Genomic DNA, 18,861 nt, shown 5'->3' with positions numbered 1-18,861 from the left:
CAGCCCCGCCGTGTCCCCGCTCTGCCCGCAGCACTCCCGGACTTCAGCGCCTGCTCCCCAGCAGCCTCAGCCCGCTTCGTCCCGGGCTCCGAGCGCCCGAGGTCGGCCGGAGGGACGAGCTGACACCCTGACACCGGCACGTCCCGGCTCTGAAACCCGCATCGACACCGGCATCGGCATGGGTACGTCCCGGCGGCACGCTGCCTGTGCCCCCCTGCTTCTCCCCCAGCTGGGCTCAGCACCGGGTGGGGGACCCGGCCCCGTGTACAGAATTGTCAACAGCAGCTTTTTTTTTCTGGCATCTCTACCAAGAAAACGCTCAAAAGGAGTCACCCGTGGTTACCCTGCAACGCTGACTCGTTGCCTACCTCCTTGCTCCTAGTCCCTGGGGCATTAGCGACCTTTACCCGCTGGTGTCGGGCTGACCCCGGCAGTAAGTTGCACAAAGGATCCCATTCAGGTCCCTCTGGGGCTCGTCCCCGTCCAACCTTTGTGCTCACCTAGGAGCGCACGTAGCAATTCGCTTTCTCTTTCTTCCTTTAACGCAGCCTCGGAGGGTTTTGCTGTCCCGTAGCGTGGCCTCACCTCTGCCTGTGGTGCTGGGAGCGCCGGGCAGAGGCAGGCTGGCAGCCGGGTGGTCAGCGTTAACGTAGGAATTCCCCGCTTTGCACACCGCCTTTCAGCATGGTGTTAACTTTCTGCCATGAACAGTCTCAGCCACCTTTCGTTTTCGTTCCGTCTGTAGTTTCTATTCCACATGCTCAAATCAAGCATGTGCAGATGCTGGTGCACACTTCCTGCGTTTAAAGAAAAACCTCAGAGATATTTATTTTTGTAACGCTTGCCTTGCTCTTGATAATAATTTAATAATATCCACCACAGGAAGGACTTGTGACAGTTGATGTGGGGCTTGACTCCCTGCTTTAGGACACAGAAACGCCTGCAAATCAGGATAAATATTTAAGAAAATCATACTTGAAAAGAGAGGCCAGCCGTCACCATTATGTCATCAGCTGGCAAAGGACCTAGCCGAAAAAAAACGAGGAGGTTGAGCGTGCTTTATTTCTTACTGTTGAAAACAATAGGGCAGGATGAGGCGCTAATAATAATTTATCTCAGGGCTGACAAATTGCAAGGCAATCCCGTCCTGCCCGCCAGTGCTCTGAGATGCCTTTCTGTGCAGCCGTGCCCACCCGGCCACTCCTGCTTCAGAGCCCCGTGAGCTGGCAGGGACACGTAACGGTGAGAAAAACGGCTTGATGGCACTGAAAAAAGCTTTAAACGTCAAGGAAGATGAAAGGAGACGAGAAGAATTCAGGACAGACCTTGACAGAGCCGAGAAAGAGAATTTAGCGGGCAGAACGTACGAAGCGGTTTTATCCTCGGGCGAGTTTGGCAGGGGCTGTACCCGCGGAAGGGCAGGAGCAGGGCACAGCCCAGCTCTGCTCCCCAGGCCGTCCGGGTGTGCCGGCGGTAAGGAGTCTGCCTGGCACAGCTCTGAGTGCTCCCGCAGCGACCGCACCGCTCTGCACACCTGACCACATGAAAACGGCGGTAATTTGTGCCCAGGCCGTAGCTGCAGGCTGTGACGGGACGGGTTTAGGTTGGATGTTAGGAAGAACTTCTTTACTGAACGGGTTGTGAGGCACTGGGATGGGCTGCCCAGGGAAGTGGTGGAGTCCCCATCCCCGGAGGTCTTTAAAAGACGTTTAGATGTAGAGCTTAGGGGTATGGTTTGGTGGAGGACTTGTTAGCGTTAGGTCAGAGGTTGGACTCGGTGATCTTGGAGGTCTCTTCCAACCGAGACTATTCTGTGATTCTGTGATTCTGGGTTGTGATTCCTGGTCCTGACCGACGGAGGCTGGTCGGCAGCAGGGAGCAGACACTGGTGAGCAAGGACACACTTCTGCGAGGGGAGAGCAACACCCAGGGGGCACATCAGGAGCAGCTGCTCTGCTTTACTAACCTCACCTCAGCCCAGATTAATTTACCTGTCTACGTGTGCAAATACTCCAACGGGCAGAGAATCTGCTTTGTGTCGCTTACCCCTACCAGTCCACATGGTGCTGGTACCCCAAAGCTGCCCAGCACCCAAATATTGCCAACAGCTGTGCAGCCATCAGGAACGCGGGGCAGTGTCCCACCTCCAACGGCTTCTCTGGCGTGTGAAAGTGGCAGCACGTGAAGAGAAGACGGGAGCTGTGGGATCTCTAAATGCAGGTTGCATACTGCCGTACTTCAGCACCCATCCTGCCACACACAGCGCAGCACCAGCATCACGTCAGGCTGCCTGTTCACAAAGAAACAGGAAGACTCCACGCTCTGTCCCCTTCCTCATGTGAAAAAAAGTGATGTAGGCATTGGTTTTAGTGCCATTGGAACAGCTGCATTCCATTTTTTTTTCCTGAAAGCTTCTAATTTCAAGTTAAATCCTTCTGTAGAAAAGTCCTGTGAATCCAAAAGTCCTCAACACCCGTTTTCCCGCATTGCCACCATCCCACCATGCACATGCTTCATTTTTTTAAACCACTTAGAACATAGAAAAAACTTCTTGAGTCAGGCCAAAAATCCATCTAATCCGGTGTCCTGTCCGTGGCAATGACTAATAGGAGGTGCTAAGAAAGAGAATAAACAATACAGAGTAAAATGTTTAGAAGTAACTCACATCTTGATTATTTTCTGCTCTATCTCAAAGATTTAGGGAAAAAATGAAGCGAACAGAGAACTTCAGGAAGATGACTTTGGATTACTCTTGAGGTGACATTTCTTGCGACGTCCTTATTCACAGGTGTGTGGCACGTTGGCTGGTTGGTTTCAGGCAAATCTATTAGCTCAGAAATAAAGCTAAGGCTGTTAACATTTAAATGTTAAAGGAAAATTAAAATCCAAGCATCAGACCGACTGCTTGCAGTTCTGAATTACATGCCCAGGCATATAACATCTGTAACAGAGAATGCTGTGCAAAATGCGCATTTCTCTTTCATACAAATTCCCAATTTATTCATATGAGAAATGTGATTCTGAACCTATATTGATTACTATTTTTATTGCATTGCAGTCTTAAAATAAAAATCAACACGAGAAGGCAAATGTTATGTTGTATTTAGTTTAAAAATGAAAGTTCAAGGGTCAGAAAGCAAGCAACTATTTCACTCCATTCTTATTAACTACAATTTTGCTTCTCTGTTCCCTAACACCTTCCTGACAAGCAGCTGAAGCTTTAATTTTATGTAATTACACATTCTTTTCAAGGGTTTGAACCACTAATTTTCTAGGCTTAAAAGAAGCACAAACACAGGACAGCGACTAGTTTCTGGTAAATGAGCAATGGTCACCATGCATTGTTATGCATTGCCTGATGAATCTATTGAACTGGCCTCCTGCAAACTCACCTAGACATGCTTGCTAGAGAAGGTGAGCAAAAAGATACGCCCTGGAAGGACGTGCTTGTGATCAAATAGCAGCTGTGTGCTGTACGGCCGCATCAGCAGACAGCTGAGGGCTACAGAGAGAGATGTAAAGGAGGTGATGGGCTCAGATCTGGTGCAAGATTCACCCATTTTTGTTCCAACTTCCCTTTTCCTCCCATGAGACTTTCTAGAATCTTCATGCTTCTTATCTTTTTCTCCTTTTTTTTCCAGTCTCTCACACTCCAAGCAATTCACACTTCTAACACCTCTCAGTCCTGCACTTGTTCCTGTTTTGTCTCATAGTGTTATTTTCCTTTTCTCACGTAGTGTTTCATCTTTGTCTGGATGCCCTTGGGTCTGTACTCTCTATCAGTTGTTCTTCTCCTTTTCCCTGTCCCATATTGCCTTCACAGGCTCCAGTTTCACCTCTGCTTAGACACTTTTCTGAACTCTCTTCTCAGCAGTGTAAATTTAAGGGAATGCTGTCAGCAGCGTATCGTTCTGTGCATAAGATGCAGACCCCAGCATAGCCCATGAAATAAACCCTCTGGAGGGTTCTCATCAGTCTGTACAAATACCTGAAGGGAATGCACAGAGAAGACGGATCCCGGCTCCTCTCTGGTGCCCAGTGCCAGGACAAGAGGCAATGGGCACAAACTGAACCACGGGAGGCTCCGTCAGGACATCGAGAAGCATTTCTGTACTGTGAAGGTGACTGAGCACTGGCACAGCTTGCCCAGAGAGGTTGTGGAGTCTCCTCCTTGGAGATCTCCTGAAGCCATCTGCACATGGTCCTGGGCACCGTGCTCTGGGTGGCCCTGCTGGAGCAGGGGCTTGGAGGTGAACCCACACATCCCCACCAACCTCTGCCATTCTGTGATTCCAAAATCAGAAATCAATACAGCTCAACTTCGTATTTGAGGCCAGCAGGAAGCTCCTTCCCTCTAGCAGCAAGAATAGCGAGGAGCCCCTGTTCTGTGAGCTCGCCGGGCTGACACAGCTCCCACCGCCCGTGGCAGAGGCACTGAGCTGCTCTCAGGCTGGGGCTTACGGAACTGGAGGGCGTACGAGTACAGAGGTAGCAGTGTAACACCACTGTAGATGGGCCTTTTTCTCTCCCACCAGTAAAGACAGGGCAGCTGCTACGCTTCCACGCGGAACAGGCAGGCCCCAGGGCTGCAGGTTGTGGCTGGCAGCAGTCAGCTCTTGCTCATAGATATCTGCGAGCTTATTTAAGTGATGCTTGTAACAGGTGTTGAGTCACGCATCATGACGGGTACTAAATGAGTGCAAATATTAAAACAATTTTAGGTCATTTTCTACCTAGTTGTTTGCTAATGGAAACTTTAGGCTCTACAACAGCCACGAGGCCTCTTGACCTTTTCCTGGCAGCAACGAATGCTGAGATGCGCAGTAAAGTGACACTATTGTTTTTTTTTTCTCATGATCTCCTAAGAATTTCAGAGTGAACATTTCCAGATGTTATTTCTGCTTCTTTGTGATTGCTTCCGTACTGTGAAGTCAAATCTCACATTGGGTTTACAAGACGGGACTGAGCAACATCAAATCCACTTCACCTTGGCATAGCCTTTGTAATGAAGAGCCATCTTTGACAACAACAGTAGACTGTATGAATAGGCAGCTTGCCTCAAAAAAAAAATTCTCAGTAAACCTTTTTATTCAATTCCTCACAGTGTTCAGAGGTTAGAAGTCAGCTCTGCAATGTGGTGGTTCCAGCAAGGACTCTCTTTCTTGCCTGCGTCTTTGGTTGTTTGGTCAGCTGCATCTTTTGTGTTTTCATACATCACCGCCATCGTCCTACACCACGTTGACCCTCTGGTGCCCTACATCAGGTTAGTAATGGGCACACAACGCCCTGATAACTGTATCGCAGAACTGGATTGGCCTCTCACACCTCTGAATTCTTCCCCAACTCCAAACTTTAAACACCAGTTCTTACCAACAGCTCCGGTTCTAAAGTTGCATACAAATGGATAAACAAATTTGTAAGTCTGTTCAAAGCTGCCTACCTAATCTATCCTTTAAGTTGTGGTTCTGGGAATGTATCCTTAAAAAGATGATGAACAAGAAATCTGGGGGTGCGTCTCCAACCCTGTTTGGAGAACAGTGTCCTGCTCTCTCCAGGCTTGGTTTTGTCAGTAAAGCTGTACTGTAATCTACAATGCCAACTGCATGCCATCAAGGCTGTACATATGGCCTTAATTTTGTTCTTTACGATTTCCAGCTTCTTCATTTCCCAGTTTTAATACTCTTTATTCACCTTTTATTGTTGAATCAAGATCAGAATAAAAGGAATAGCTATACCAGGCATGTTAATTTCTTGTTCTGAGGATAGCAGTTTTCACCATGCTTATTTCTAGGGCTCTAGTAATGAGCACAGTATTGTTTGAGTCATGAAAACTCAGTGAAAAATAGCTGGGAGGGTTTTTACAAACATTTCTTATGGTTTCTTCCTAGACTGAAATAAGTTGTGCTGCAAGTATTTTTAATATCAATATGTATCACTCCATTTATCTCTTCCAGTGATACAGGGACAATACCTCCAGAAAGATGCGTGTTTGGGATCATGTTAAATATTTCGGCTTTCTTGGGTGAGTATAGGAAGGCTGTCCATGGCAAACTGCATGCAGTTTTGAGATCCACAGCGTTTTGAATGGTTTCCTTATTCAGAGCATTAAAACAGCCCGCAACTCTAATCAAAAGCTAAATTTTAAGCAATTAATCCTAGTTCTCTTAAGTAATTCAGAGAAAAGTATATTGCAGGGTTTACCCACAAAGCCAGCATGACAATTGCAGATTACAGAAGGCCAGAAATACATTAAAAAAAAAAAGACAAATAAAGAAACCGGTATAAGAAATAGAAATACAGAGTTAAGGCAGTCATCTTACTGGTGCTGCAGTTATGGAGAGGGGAAAAAACAGTATGTTTTCCAAGTGAAAGAGATAAGGTCTTTTCCAACCTTAATGAATCTATGATTCTAAGAAAAATCTAGTAAGTTATTTCAGTTTTGGCTTCCAAATTCTCAACTGTCCTATTCCTAAGACAGTTCTTGTATTTTAAATAGATGCTACTGTCACTCAGCATCTTCCCAGTTTAAACGAATCAGTTTACTTGATGGCTTAAAATCTTAAACACATTTGTGTTCTCATTTGCAGGTATGGCTACCATGTATGTCCGTTATAAGCAAGTTTATGCTTTGAATCCAGAAAAATCCAAGATCATCAGGCTTAATAAGATCGGCCTGACGCTAGGACTGATGAGCTGTTTTGGACTTTGTATTATTGCAAATTTCCAGGTTTGTGCTTTGCTTGCAATGTTTTTAACCTGTCCAGAGTTCTGTGTTTGTTTGTCTACTGAGATACCTGGTAAAACTGGGGGGTTTATTAAAGGCAAAACTTTTGAGGGAAAAAGTTTTTTTTCCTTTTTTTTTTTTTTAAAAAAAAAAATCAAATTCCCTACAGAGAACAGTTCATAGTTTGGATTTTCTTTACATATTTCTTATTTGCTTTATCCATTGGAATTTGTGAGCAGCCATTCACAAAATTCCGAACCATTTAAAAACAAAAAACAAGTTTTGCAAGAAGCAAACTCGTCTTGCATCTCCTTGTAGATTTTAAAGCCTTAACTCCAGATGGGAAGACCACAACTGACATATTTTAATACAGGAGAATCAAGTGTCAAATAGTCAAAAACTGTTAGAACTAGAAGTAAAGCCTGCAAAAACACCCAACCCCACAGGAAGACCAGCTCAAAAAAAAAAAATCTTCTCTCCTAGGTATCTTTTCCTGCAAAACCTGTGCAATTGTTGAAAACACTGCAATGTCAACCAGCTCCTGAATTTCCCCCAGTGTCTCTATTTTTTTTTTCCTCAATGCTTTTTTTTCCCTTGTTTTTTCAAAACCCGATATTCTCACATATCACACCATCAGCAGGACTAGATTCAGCATCGCTGGCTGTTACATGCAAGACAGCTGTGTACTTGCCAGCCTCATCATAGTAATTACGAGCTGGATTTTTCAGGGGTCAGTAGTAGTGCCTTTAGCCACTAGAGGCTGCAGTGGCTCCTTGGTCTCCTGCTGGGTTAGAGCCAAGGAAAAGCGAAACAAAAAAGCTCCAGGAAATCTCCACCCTTTTTCTCTCATCTCCTTTTCCCCATAGCACAGCTCTCCCAATTTCTTCAGCAGCTCATGTCTTAGACACCTCGGTATGCTGACTTTTGTTTTTTGTTTTGTTTTGTATTGTTTTGTTTTGTTTTGTTTTGAGGCCTCGATCTATTTATTTTTTAGAACCCTAGCCAGACTCACTGGCCACAGCCCCTACCACCATAACCACAGAGCAAGAGCCTCCAGGTTGTGTCCGGCTGCATGACTGCCTTCCACCGCTGGTCAGGAGAGGTTATATCTACATTTTGTAGATAATCAAAACGTAGAAAGTGAATGTTCCTTTGTTATATAGTTTCTGTGAGCAAGAAAAAAGTGGAAATGATGTGCCTGCATATCCAAGTGATGCTGAGGATTGTCTGGAGGCCATCCCAGAAGCAAAAGGAGCTAAGCCCCATGAAGTCCACCAGTTACTGAAGACAACTGAATTTGAAAATGTACAAAGATGCTCAAAGGGAACAGCCATCAGGCAGAGCTCCGGACAGCTTTCACTGGCTGGGAGTAAAAGTGATGGCACGAGACACTGGAGTCGTTCAGAGCAGTGATAAACCTCATTATTTTTAACTTCATTTGGGGGGACTAGAACTGTGCATCATGTTTGTCCTCTATTGCATTATCCTTCATAGATGCAGAAATTCCTGGGATAGAAACGTTCAGCAGGTCACCTGGTGTCACTCTTGCTGCCTTCCCAGCTGCAGGGATTCCACCATCCAGTTTCTGTATTAGTGGTAGTGAGGACAGCTTTTATGAATTCCTGTAGTTAAGATATAGCTGTGGTCTCTAATTTAGCCCCAAGAACTTGCCAAAAACCAGCAATACAGAGAGCTGGCACGTGCTGGCTTCCAACTGAGGTTTCCAAGAAAATCCACATGTTGACACAGTCCTGAACTCTTTAGCTTGGGATGTGAGAAGATAATTGAGTGGGTGGAGTGTCAAACATTTACAGAAGAAAATATTCCCCAAGCTTAAAACAAAACCAGGTTCTATACAAGCCGTGCTTTCTTTCCCTAGAAATGTGTTCTGTACTACGTACATGTGGTTGGAGCCTGCCTGACGTTCGGAGTTGGAGCCATTTACATGCTGGTTCAGACCGTCCTATCCTACCTGATGCAGCCAGAAATTCACAGCAAAGACATCTTTTGGATCCGGCTGGCCGTGCTACTCTGGTGCAGCTCAAGCATTGCAAGCAGTATCCTTTTGCTGCAAAATGCAGCAATGTTAATTTAGCCTGCCGATATGACAGAGTGTGGCACAGGTCTGTCATCGTTAGACGCACAGCTTGTATCATGGTATTCATGTTCAGTTTTGCAACCTGGAAACTTTAGGAGAAAGGGAGCCATCAGGTTAAGCCTGCTAGCGAGTCACAAGCCAATGAAAAAGGCAAGAGTAGTTATCATCCCCTCTCCTCTCCCTTCCTCCTACTCCTAAGACTGAAAATTGCAAAATAAGAATTTATCACAATTTATCACAGAAGTTATGACTGCAGACCGTGATTGCTAGGGAGAAAGGGAAGTGTACTTAAGAGAGGTAAGAAATGAAAGTGTCTGCTCCCTGGTGACAGGAGTGCTGCAGCAAGTTCTGTAGTTGGATATACCTAGAACGGAGAAGTACCGAGTGTAGACTGTGCAGCAGTAGTGCACCGTGCCAGCTGGCACGCGGAGCACGTTTAAAGTGCTGGCATTTATCAGCACGACAGCTCTGGAGCACACTGCCAAGGTGGAGTCGGAAGAGCTATTTGACCTCTGATCTCCTCCCCTGCCCATCCTGGAGTTCTATAAACAAGTTCCTGACACAGTCCTTACAAGCTTCCCTTGGCTCTGGAACCCATCCTTCCCCTTAACTTTGAATTCTGGCTGCTGGAAGCAGCGATGGGTTTTACGGAATCCCAGGCAAACCCGTCCAGAAAGAGGCCTTTTCCTGTCCAGAGTCATTTAGCACGCAGTAAACAACCCCAGCAGTTCCTCTGCTCACCCTGATGGACCTAAGCGTTGTGTTTTGAAGACTGTGACTCAGTTGTGTCAAACAGGACTACAACACTTAGAGCATTAGGATTTACATTCCAAAGACATGAGTCCAAAATCATTGCCTAAATGCTGTCCCTTCTGCAGCTGAATCAAGGCCACCTATTTAATCCTCACCAACTTTACTTATTTCTAGGCTGACAGCCAAAGCTAACACTAGCCCATACGCCCATTTCCCACTGAAAAACCATCTCACTGATCACTGAGAACAATATTTTTGACTTTGAACAGTTGAGAGACAAATACAATTGGAGAAGACTAAAATGGAACAATGGGAACTGATTCAAGTTAAGAGCCTTTTACAGATGCTGAAAAATCCTCAAGCCCAAAATCTTTGGAGGCTTTTAAATCAGCATGGTCTAACCAAAATGAGAAGGAAGTGACGACAGCTGTAAAAATAATGCTATGTACATACATTCTTATATGGAAGGGGAATAAAAGCAAAATGGTGAGAGTAGTTCCTAAATAATGTAATGATGTAATAAGGATAGTAAGAAGTCTAGGGCCATAGGTGAAATGGTTGGTTGGTTGTTTCTGGTACTGACAGAAGGAAATCTAAAAATGCTTCGTATCCACTGCTGGAGTGAGACAGAATTGTCAGCACAGAACAAGCAAAACAGTTAATTACCTGCTCTGTAACCAGTGGAGACCAGGAGCCAGATATTTGGTATCACAACCATTAAATTCTTTTCATTGCAGTAGTAACTCAGGCAGAAAACTAACAGCTACTAAAGCTGCACATTTTAATTAGCAGTGATTGGGTATCCTGCATTCAGATCAGTAACAGAGCTCCCTTGACTGTTCACATCAATGTTTTAAATAGGCTTTGAAGGTCTGAGCGCTCAAAGATGTTTGTGCCAGTGCGGTCAGCCTTGTTCACCGCCAAAAATAATCTTGCACATCAGGAGGCTTTTGGTGTTTAATCTCATTAAGGACTAAAGAAGTTAATAATTACATGAAAACCAGATCTAACGTTCTAATTTTCACTTGTAAAGGCAGTAGCACTGGTGTAGCACACTTACCCTCTGTAAGGAACTGAAAAAGCATTATCTTATTACCCTAGAAATACCCCAGGTCTCCAATGAAATGAGGAATCATCGTAATGTAGCATTTCTCCTTGGCTGCTGCACCAGACCAGTTATCGAGCCCTGTGTGGACTGAGAGGGAAACAGGAATGCTCATAGCCTCCTCGGCACTGCTGCTAACGGTTCAGTGTTCTGGCCTGTAACCCACACGCCAGGGGCTCAAGGTGGTTGAGAAGCTGAAAAGCTGTTGAAGAGAATGACGTGAAGCTGTTAACATCACCGTTACTGTTTGTTATGCTAAGGAGACCTTGTGGAAAACACACAGAGAGCTCCTTACAAACCCAGCCTGAAACAACCCAGAGCCAAGTGTGACATTTCCAAGTTGCTCAATCTTTGTCTTGAATCTTCCTTAACATATTTCTTCAGTGTTTGTTTCCTCACTCGTCTTGTATAGCGGCCTGTACGGAACAAATCTAGTGCAAAAATTGCACTGGGACCCGGAGGAAAAAGTGAGTGGAAAAAGAAAACAAAACACAACAGAGCAAAAAATGTGTATGTGTTTGTCACAGGGTAAATAACACATCTGGGAATTTATTGCAGTTGTAGATAGCTGGGTGCTTTCAGAACATGTGCTTGGGATGGGAGAGGACAAGGGAGCCTTAGCAGTTGAGCCAGCATGCAGCTACTTGCTGAAGTGCTGTCCTGAGCAAAGCAGTTGCAGCTTCAAGCATCACTTTAAATAATCTCATTGATGGATGGGAATTGAACTGCTTCAGCTGGTTGTCAGGATAACCACCTACCTGGTCTGCACTGATCAGAAGTTCCCAGTCCCCGTTACAGATGGCTGTAAGCAATGAAACGTGCTAGCTGCGCGCTGGGAAGCAGAGATCCCAGCTGCTGCTAGGTGGGTGTCTGGTGGGGTGAGGTGGAGAAAAAGGCCAAAAGATACAGATGCTAGAGATGCCAGTGAAGTGTAAGTGCTGGGCATTAAGGGACACCAAGTGACACAGAAAACAGGGGCCAGGGCACGTAGGTCTCAGTCTCTGCCTCCATCCCTGGCCCTGCCCTTCCTCTCCAGGAGGCATGGGAGGTTGCTAGAGAAAATACCGTGCAGGCTGCTTTTGGAGGGCTTTTCCTCCCTCCCTCTCTTTAAAGCACAGAGAGTATCCCCGGGATCTGTTCACATCCAGGGAGACCCTCGAACTTTTTGGAAGATGGGATTACTTTTGTAAAGGGATTTTGTTGCTGGCCACGTCAAGCTTTTATTGAGCCTTCATTTTTTGCAAGGTGGATACGCATTTCCCAGTGGGGGTGATCTCAGGTGTATGGAGCTGGTGTTTTCCTGTCAAGAGGACTTTCTAATACTGACTTTTTCCCCCTCTCCCTCACTGTTATACAGGGCTACACAGCGCACATCATCAGCACCGTCTCAGAGTGGTCACTAGCATTCTCCTTCCTCAGCTTTTTCCTCACCTATATTCGTGACTTTCAGGTAAAATGAACGTTAACATTAAGCGCTCTGCTTCTCCAAGCTCTAAATAGCCTGACGTGATGCAAGGTGGGCTGTGTTCACCCGCTTCTGAGCTAACCAGTACGGGTCAGTTGTTGGGGCTGGAAGAGCTGTAGCATGAACAGCATTAAATGGTCCTTTCGTCCTCGGTAGGATCCACTCCTGCTGTGTTAACACACAGATCCTGGTCCAGACCAGCTGTACCCAGCTCCACTCGCAGGATCTGTCCCAGTCACGGGGGAGGTTTGCTATAGGCTTGCAAGGCAAACTGGGGAGTCAGTCCAGGACAATATGGGAGCCGGGTTAGTAGTTCTAGAGCTGATCTGCATTTTGTTGTTTCATCTGACTATTGAAACTGTCCATGCTGAGCAAATGACAAGCCTGCTAAGTTGTGGTTTCTTTCTTTTTTTCCTGTACAGAAAATTTCCCTGCGTGCAGTTGTTAGCTTGCATGGACGAACCCTCTATAACACACCACAGAGCTTTGTGGCTGATGAACAGACACTGCTGATAGCAGGGAGCATCTAATGAAGGTGAAGAGAACGTTCTCAGCATAACTCAGGAATTTAATAGCAATAACAGTTCGCACTTATATAAAAAAATATGAAGTGATTGTATTCTACTGACATGAAGGGCTTTGTAATTAACCCACACAGCAATGCAAATGTTATCAGTATTGTAAACAAGCCTGTAACATTTCTACACATGCCAATGTCATGAAAGAATTAAATGAAGGTTATTAAAAGACTCGTGTCCTCATCACTTCCCTTACACCCAGCAGAGAGGCAGCACAGACTTCGCCTCCCTCAGCCCCTTGCCCTGTTCTCCCCAGCGTTCCTCGGGCCAAGTCCTTCAGGACGCACAGAGCCCCCAACCCTGGCTAGAGCTGGGCTCCAGCCCCAGCCTCCTGTACCTACAGCTCCCCCGCTGCGGCAGCTGGAGCTGACCCATGACCAGCACGCTGCGCCAGAGCCACCCTCGAGGAACGTCCTCTTGGCACCACAGCTGGACAGGAGACAGCCAGAAGCAAGCTTCCCCTCTTGCTACGAGCTACCTAGCAGCCGTTTGAGCTGATGAACAGGTTTGTTCAAGGGTTCACGTGCAGAGCCATCCCCATTGCACAAGTCTAGGAAGATTTGGGCTACGTGGGCGGTGTCCTGCTCACTCACAGGGGACGCACCAAGTCTTAAACACGCACAGAGCATAACACGGCATACATCCTGGTAGCACTGACGTCCCTAAAGCTCTCCTGAGACAGTCCCCAACCCTAAAGCCATCTGCTCGTTTCTCTTGCTGCTTCCAAACGCTGCCGTACAGCACACTGCTAGTCCTCAGCCTGACCTTGTGGCGTGTCAGTGTGCTCCAGAGTCTGAGCTCCACCACGCTTTCAGTGACAAGACACCTGAGAGGTGCCAGGGTGCATATACCAAGCATTTTCTCACAGCCTCCCACACATGGAAGTCACATCCAGAAACACACACTTGATCGAGTTCTTCCAAGTATAGCAAAGTAAAGGGTTATTTGTGTATACACAGACCTACCACATTATCAACAGCTGTCTTTGAGACCTATTTAGCAGCAATGGCTCAGCTTCCTTCCGAAATATGTAGCTGTAGACTTAGGCAACAAGCTCTAGCACATGTTTCCTCCCACACCAAAACAGCTTGTGCTGACATCTCCTCCCTGGAGGGGCAGGTGAAGGACCAGGAGCAGAATTCAACTTGGAGACCTCCTGGAAATCACAGCAGCTGCCCAGGGCAGCCTCCTTCTTCCAGATTAAAACTGCAGTTGGGTTTCATGAGCACTTGCAGCCTAGCTCAGCCTGGAGTTCAGATATTTCACTGTGTGAAAACAAGCTTTGCAGCCAAAAACCTGCCAAACCTCAGGGGGAAGTGTGCTAGAAGGCTTTTAAGATCAAAGCATAAAATGAGTCTTCCAAAATAAGGCTATCAGAAGATACTGGTATTCATAATCATCACAGAAGAGCCTAAGAGCTTCCTACCATGGGACCTTTTGTCACTTGGAACTCACATCTGACCGAAGCTGAGATGCAGGCAGAAGTTTCAGAACAGTAATGAGCATGTGAATTAATCAGATTATGTCCCCATGTTCAAACAAGAACCCTGAAGGAGTAAAAGATGAAACAGCTGGAGTAAGCTCTTACTGAGAACTGTTTCAGTACTGGAGGACAAGAAAGCGGTCAATATGCCAACAAATTTTCAAAGGGTTCCCAGCGACATCTCTGTAGCCATAGGACCAGTGCTTTCCTGTCCGTACCAGTAGAGTATGTAGAACTACCATAAAAATAGACGAGAGTGGCAATGCTCTAGACTGTGTAGAAAAACGTGGCATTGTAGCAGCAGCACAGCAGATGTCAGCGTGAGATCTTGGTGGAGGTGATCTTGTTCCGAGTTAAAACTCTTCTCTCCCACACCCACAGGTGGGTACCAAGGAGGTGTCCTCGGTCTGGTCAGTGGCTGGGCACCAGGACACCTGTACCCAGCTGCGTGTCTGGGGTTGCTTGCTGTGACACGGAGGACAGCACTGGCTTCCAAGTCCTCTTCACATCTCCTGGGGGGGTCTGACTCTGGCAACCACATACTGGCTCTGAACGTACCTTTTTGTTCCTTTTAGGAGCTGGCAGATTGACCTTTTCGTCTGTCCATCCAGCCCCACTTGTGTGAACCATCAGGACTTCCATCTCTCCTTATCGCAATGTCTTGTGATTCCTATCCCATCTTCCCTTCTCAAAGGTTTGAGTTTTCATTGTAAGCTGTTGCCGCTTTCTGGCTGAGCTGGAGGTCCTCAGTAGCTGCAGACAGATGTGCTGGGATGGCAACAACCTGCTAATCTCCGTGCCATTGACCCCTGCCCCTCTCACAGCCCTCCTGCTGCTTGTTCCTTTTGCTGTTCCGATGGCTGTTTGTTCTCTCCAGACAGGTCTTCTCTTTCCAACCACAGTTCCCTACAACTGAAGGTCTCTGCGGGTTCAGTGAAGATGAGAGCTGCCTCACAATTCCAGTAGCATTTACCAAAGGAAATGGTAAATGTGTGCCTCCAAAGATCTGTGGTTGATCATCTACCTGGACATCTTCCACCATAGATTTACAGAAACCAGGCTGCTGTAGCAAAAATAATAATAATAATAATAATAATACAGTCCTCAGCTGAATAAATAGCTGGTTTAAAGAGAAAAAAGGCTGATTCAACCGTCTGCTCCTCAATGAAAGGGAGAAGTCCCAAATATTCTCGTTGGAGCCTGTGCATGTCAACTTTCATAGAGTATTTAGAAAAGGGGTAAAGAGCAAGATGACAAAGCTGGTGAGTGGCACAGGTCTCAAGCCATGACAAAATGCTGAAGATGGTGCTCATAATACCAATAACTGAGCAATTAAACAAATGATAAAATTCTATATAGACGAATGAAAACTTGTTTCCATATAGAGCAACATGTACTGAATGCGTTATGTTCAAAGAGATCTGCAAATTCAGTACATCATAAAATGTAAGGTACTAGGGAGGTGTAGAAAGCAAAACAAAACAAAAATCCAAAATGCCATTGGAACGCCATGATGCAATGATATTTCTGTCCGTACAGAAGTCCTGGTCCATCCATCTGAAAAAGCTCTTCAACAACCAACACCTCCAGGTCCTTCTCATCAGTGCTGCTCTCAGTCCTCTCTCTGCCCAGCCTGTATTTGTGCTTGTTTCTTTTCAAATGATATTTATGCAGCATTTCCCAGTACAGGAAAAGAAAGACTGAAGAGGAATTCGAAGCCCACAAAATGGCTTTTTGTCGGTGACTTGAGGACTGGTTATATTCATCTTAAAAAGTTAATGGAAAATATTACAGGTACAAGAAGTATAAATCAAGGGGTATTAAACATGAAGATATCATGTCTAAGAACTATCGTAGCTGGAAATATTAAAAATACCAATGAAGTCTTGCATGTGATCCTTACATCTTTGTACACTTTTCTAGGCATCCGCTACCAGTTCCCCATTCTGATTTCCTTCCCCATGTTGGTCTCTGCGATAATGGGCTGGATGACTCTTGAGTGTTCCAGTGCTATTTATGCTTTCACATCTTGGTTTGGAAAGCCATCTCCCTCCCCACCTGCCAGAAGCGCTCTCCGAGCTGCACCATAACTGCTCTGTGCCTGCCACATCCACCAGGGTCGGGCTCTGCCCAATTCAGCCTGCTCCCGCTGCCGACCGTGCCCTTGGAAATCAGTCACAACTTGTCCACTCTAATCCCATACGTAGGAAGTTCAGGATCACTTCCGTGCTGTCCAACACGGTTTCAAAGGTGAGTCTGCACAGCCCTGGTGATAGCTATCGACAGGTTAACTCCTTTTCTACCATTTCTGCACATTTCCATCCCCAGCAGCTGACCGCTGGCTTGCTGGGGAGAAGCTGGATCGGATGCACGGCTTCCAGGCAGCCTCTCACGCTAAATGACCTCCACAAAGATGCGTGTCCTCAATCAGAAATGCAGGTGGTGGTTTGACCTCTAGTCGCAAAGCAACACCTTTCTATGTGGACAGTTCTTCTGTCCAAACTCCCCAAGTCTCCAGGTTAGGTTGACGTCAGCAGCTGGTCCAACACCGTTTTTCCTTCCCAACCTGCTTTGTCCAGTATTCTCTGCCATTTTCGCTCTTTCGACCCAGTAATTCTTAAAAGACTTTTCACTGTCTCTTCCTGCATGCTCGCTTGAAAGTGATAGTTTCAGTTCATAGCCCAAATCCACAGTTTTCATACAGCGATGCGTTAACACAGCAAGCACAGTGTGAAACTGCAATGCCTTCTGCCATCCGGGGCTGCCAAGAACTTTCACTCCTGGGCTGCAGCCAGTGCTCCCAGCTTCTATTTCACAAAGCGACTCCTAGCAGATCGCAGGCGTTAATGGATGAACGGTGCAGAAAAGCCTGATCTGTGCTACAGGCGCTGTGGCTGGATGAGGAGCAGTTCCAGCTACGTGCAATGTTCCTGGCAGTTGACAGTCCCTTTGCTGCTGCTGGTGGCGCAACTTCCCCACATCAGCACACCGAGGTCTTTCTCTCAGCTCTGTGATCCTCTCAACTTTGCACTGATGCTGTTCCAGGAAAGACATCTTCTCTTCCACAGATGGCTTGGCAGTGTTCTTCTGAATTGTGTCACATTTTCCATTCTTGATCACAGGGAAACAGCTTATTCACTTTTTTTTTTTTTTTTTCCTACCAAACCCTACTGGTCATTTTTCTTCAAAACCTTGCAGTGAGGATTCTTCAGATTTTCAGTATTTTATCGGTGTATGTAGAAAATCCAGGCGTAACTGACCACTTTGCCAGGGGTAGAGAGGTTCTGAAAGAAAGGTGGTGCGCTGTAGGACTTCAAACCTGGAGTCCTTCCAGCAAAAGCAGAGGGCAAACAAACTCAGCTCCACTGAGTAGTGTAGATCACTGGAAAATAAAGACTTTTGGCAGAAGACAGGGAAGATGAGAGATGTTTATGGAAGAGTATCCCAACTGGCGAGCACAGCACCAGATGAGACACAAGGCTGCTTCCCTCTCTTTTCTGATTGCTGTCCCATCGCACTGGTCTGGCTGGGTCGGATGCTTCCTAGCAGCCCCTGTGGTGCTGCGATCTGGATTTGTGACCGGCAGCATTGGTAACACACCCGCGTTTTGGCTGTCACAGAACAAGCTTGCACAGCTCCAAGGCTTTCTCTTTTTTCACTCTGTGGGCAAGGTGGGAGCAGACAGGGCCAGGCCAGCAGACCCAGAATGCCCCAAGGGATGTTCCATACCATGTGTTAGCATGCTCAGCAAATAAAAGGAGGATGAAAGGAGGAGGATTCGGGGACATTTGTGATTATCATGTTTGTTTTCCCAAGCAACCATGTGTACTGAGGCCTGTTTAGCCAGGAAGTTGCTAAACATCTGCTTGCTGATGGCAAACATTAATATTTTGCTTTGTCTGCACACACAGCTTTTGCTTCCCCTGTTAAATTGTCTTTATCTCAATCCACAAGTGTCACCTTCCTTCTTTTCTCCCCATACTGCAGGAACGGTGAGAGTGTGGGTGCTTGGCTGTTGGCCAAGGCCAACCCACCACACCCACGTATGTGCAGGGAATACTCCCACTTTTCAACAAAAAATAAAATAATAAAAAAAGAACAGAACCAAGTGTCTCCTCATTACTGCTTACACCTCCCAGGTAGGCTTAGACAAACTTCAGACTTCAACTTAGATTTCTTCCAAGCTTTCTGGAAGAAGCATGGATGAGGCAAGGAACAGATCTCTTCCCCACTGCTGTCATTAACTGCTCATAAACAATAAATAAATAAATATCCCACAACTTAGCCGCTTTGCACGTTTACAAAGAAAGGACATACGACCTGCTCGCTCAGTCTACAGACTAAGTTCCACAGGGATCAGCAACGTTCAATACGGCCATACACGGACAAGAAAAGCAAGGGCAAGCTCCGTGGGCGGTACAGCTAGTCACAGCTGCAGCAGTGAAGCCTAACTTGGAAGAGCTGCAGAAGAACCTAACAAAACTAAGTGACGTGACAAAATTCCATGTGGCACAAAAGGCCATCTTCTAGTGATGGGGCTTGGTAGGTCAGGTTGATGGTTGGACTTGAAAACGTTGAAGGCATTTTCCAACTTATTTGAGTCTATGACAAAGATGAGAGAACGTAGCGAAAGGAGAAAGTAGGGAAAGGCCTCC

At 46.2% G+C, this 18,861-nt stretch overlaps 2 protein-coding genes across 3 annotated transcripts in view; one reads left to right on the top strand and one right to left on the bottom strand.

Annotated features, from left to right (window-relative positions):
- Positions 1–488, bottom strand: part of CEPT1 (choline/ethanolamine phosphotransferase 1) — a 24,266-nt gene extending 23,778 nt beyond the window's left edge. Inside the window, exon 1 of the mRNA XM_035347099.1 lies at positions 369–488. The gene's annotated coding sequence lies outside the window, so the exon portion shown is untranslated. The remainder of the gene's footprint in view (positions 1–368) is intronic.
- DRAM2 (DNA damage regulated autophagy modulator 2) overlaps positions 1–12,894 on the top strand; it is an 18,111-nt gene extending 5,217 nt beyond the window's left edge. Inside the window, exons 2-10 of one of the 2 annotated variants that reach the window (XM_035347117.1) lie at positions 32–182; positions 2,696–2,788; positions 5,105–5,263; positions 5,955–6,022; positions 6,588–6,727; positions 8,604–8,781; positions 11,065–11,147; positions 12,038–12,130; positions 12,568–12,894. In XM_035347117.1, coding sequence (XP_035203008.1) covers positions 5,133–5,263; positions 5,955–6,022; positions 6,588–6,727; positions 8,604–8,781; positions 11,065–11,147; positions 12,038–12,130; positions 12,568–12,675 — 801 coding nt within the window. In that variant the 5' untranslated portion in view covers positions 32–182; positions 2,696–2,788; positions 5,105–5,132 and the 3' untranslated portion in view covers positions 12,676–12,894. The remainder of the gene's footprint in view (positions 1–31; positions 183–2,695; positions 2,789–5,104; positions 5,264–5,954; positions 6,023–6,587; positions 6,728–8,603; positions 8,782–11,064; positions 11,148–12,037; positions 12,131–12,567) is intronic. The other variant, XM_035347118.1, reaches the window with a different exon arrangement.
- The last annotated feature ends 5,967 nt before the right edge of the window (positions 12,895–18,861 follow it).

The sequence above is a fragment of the Oxyura jamaicensis genome, chromosome 26 (assembly GCF_011077185.1).
Source record: "Oxyura jamaicensis isolate SHBP4307 breed ruddy duck chromosome 26, BPBGC_Ojam_1.0, whole genome shotgun sequence".
NCBI classification, from domain to species: Eukaryota; Metazoa; Chordata; class Aves; order Anseriformes; family Anatidae; genus Oxyura; species Oxyura jamaicensis.
The sequence above is the reverse complement of the archived record's forward strand: the minus strand, read 5'-3'. Positions and strand labels throughout refer to the sequence as shown.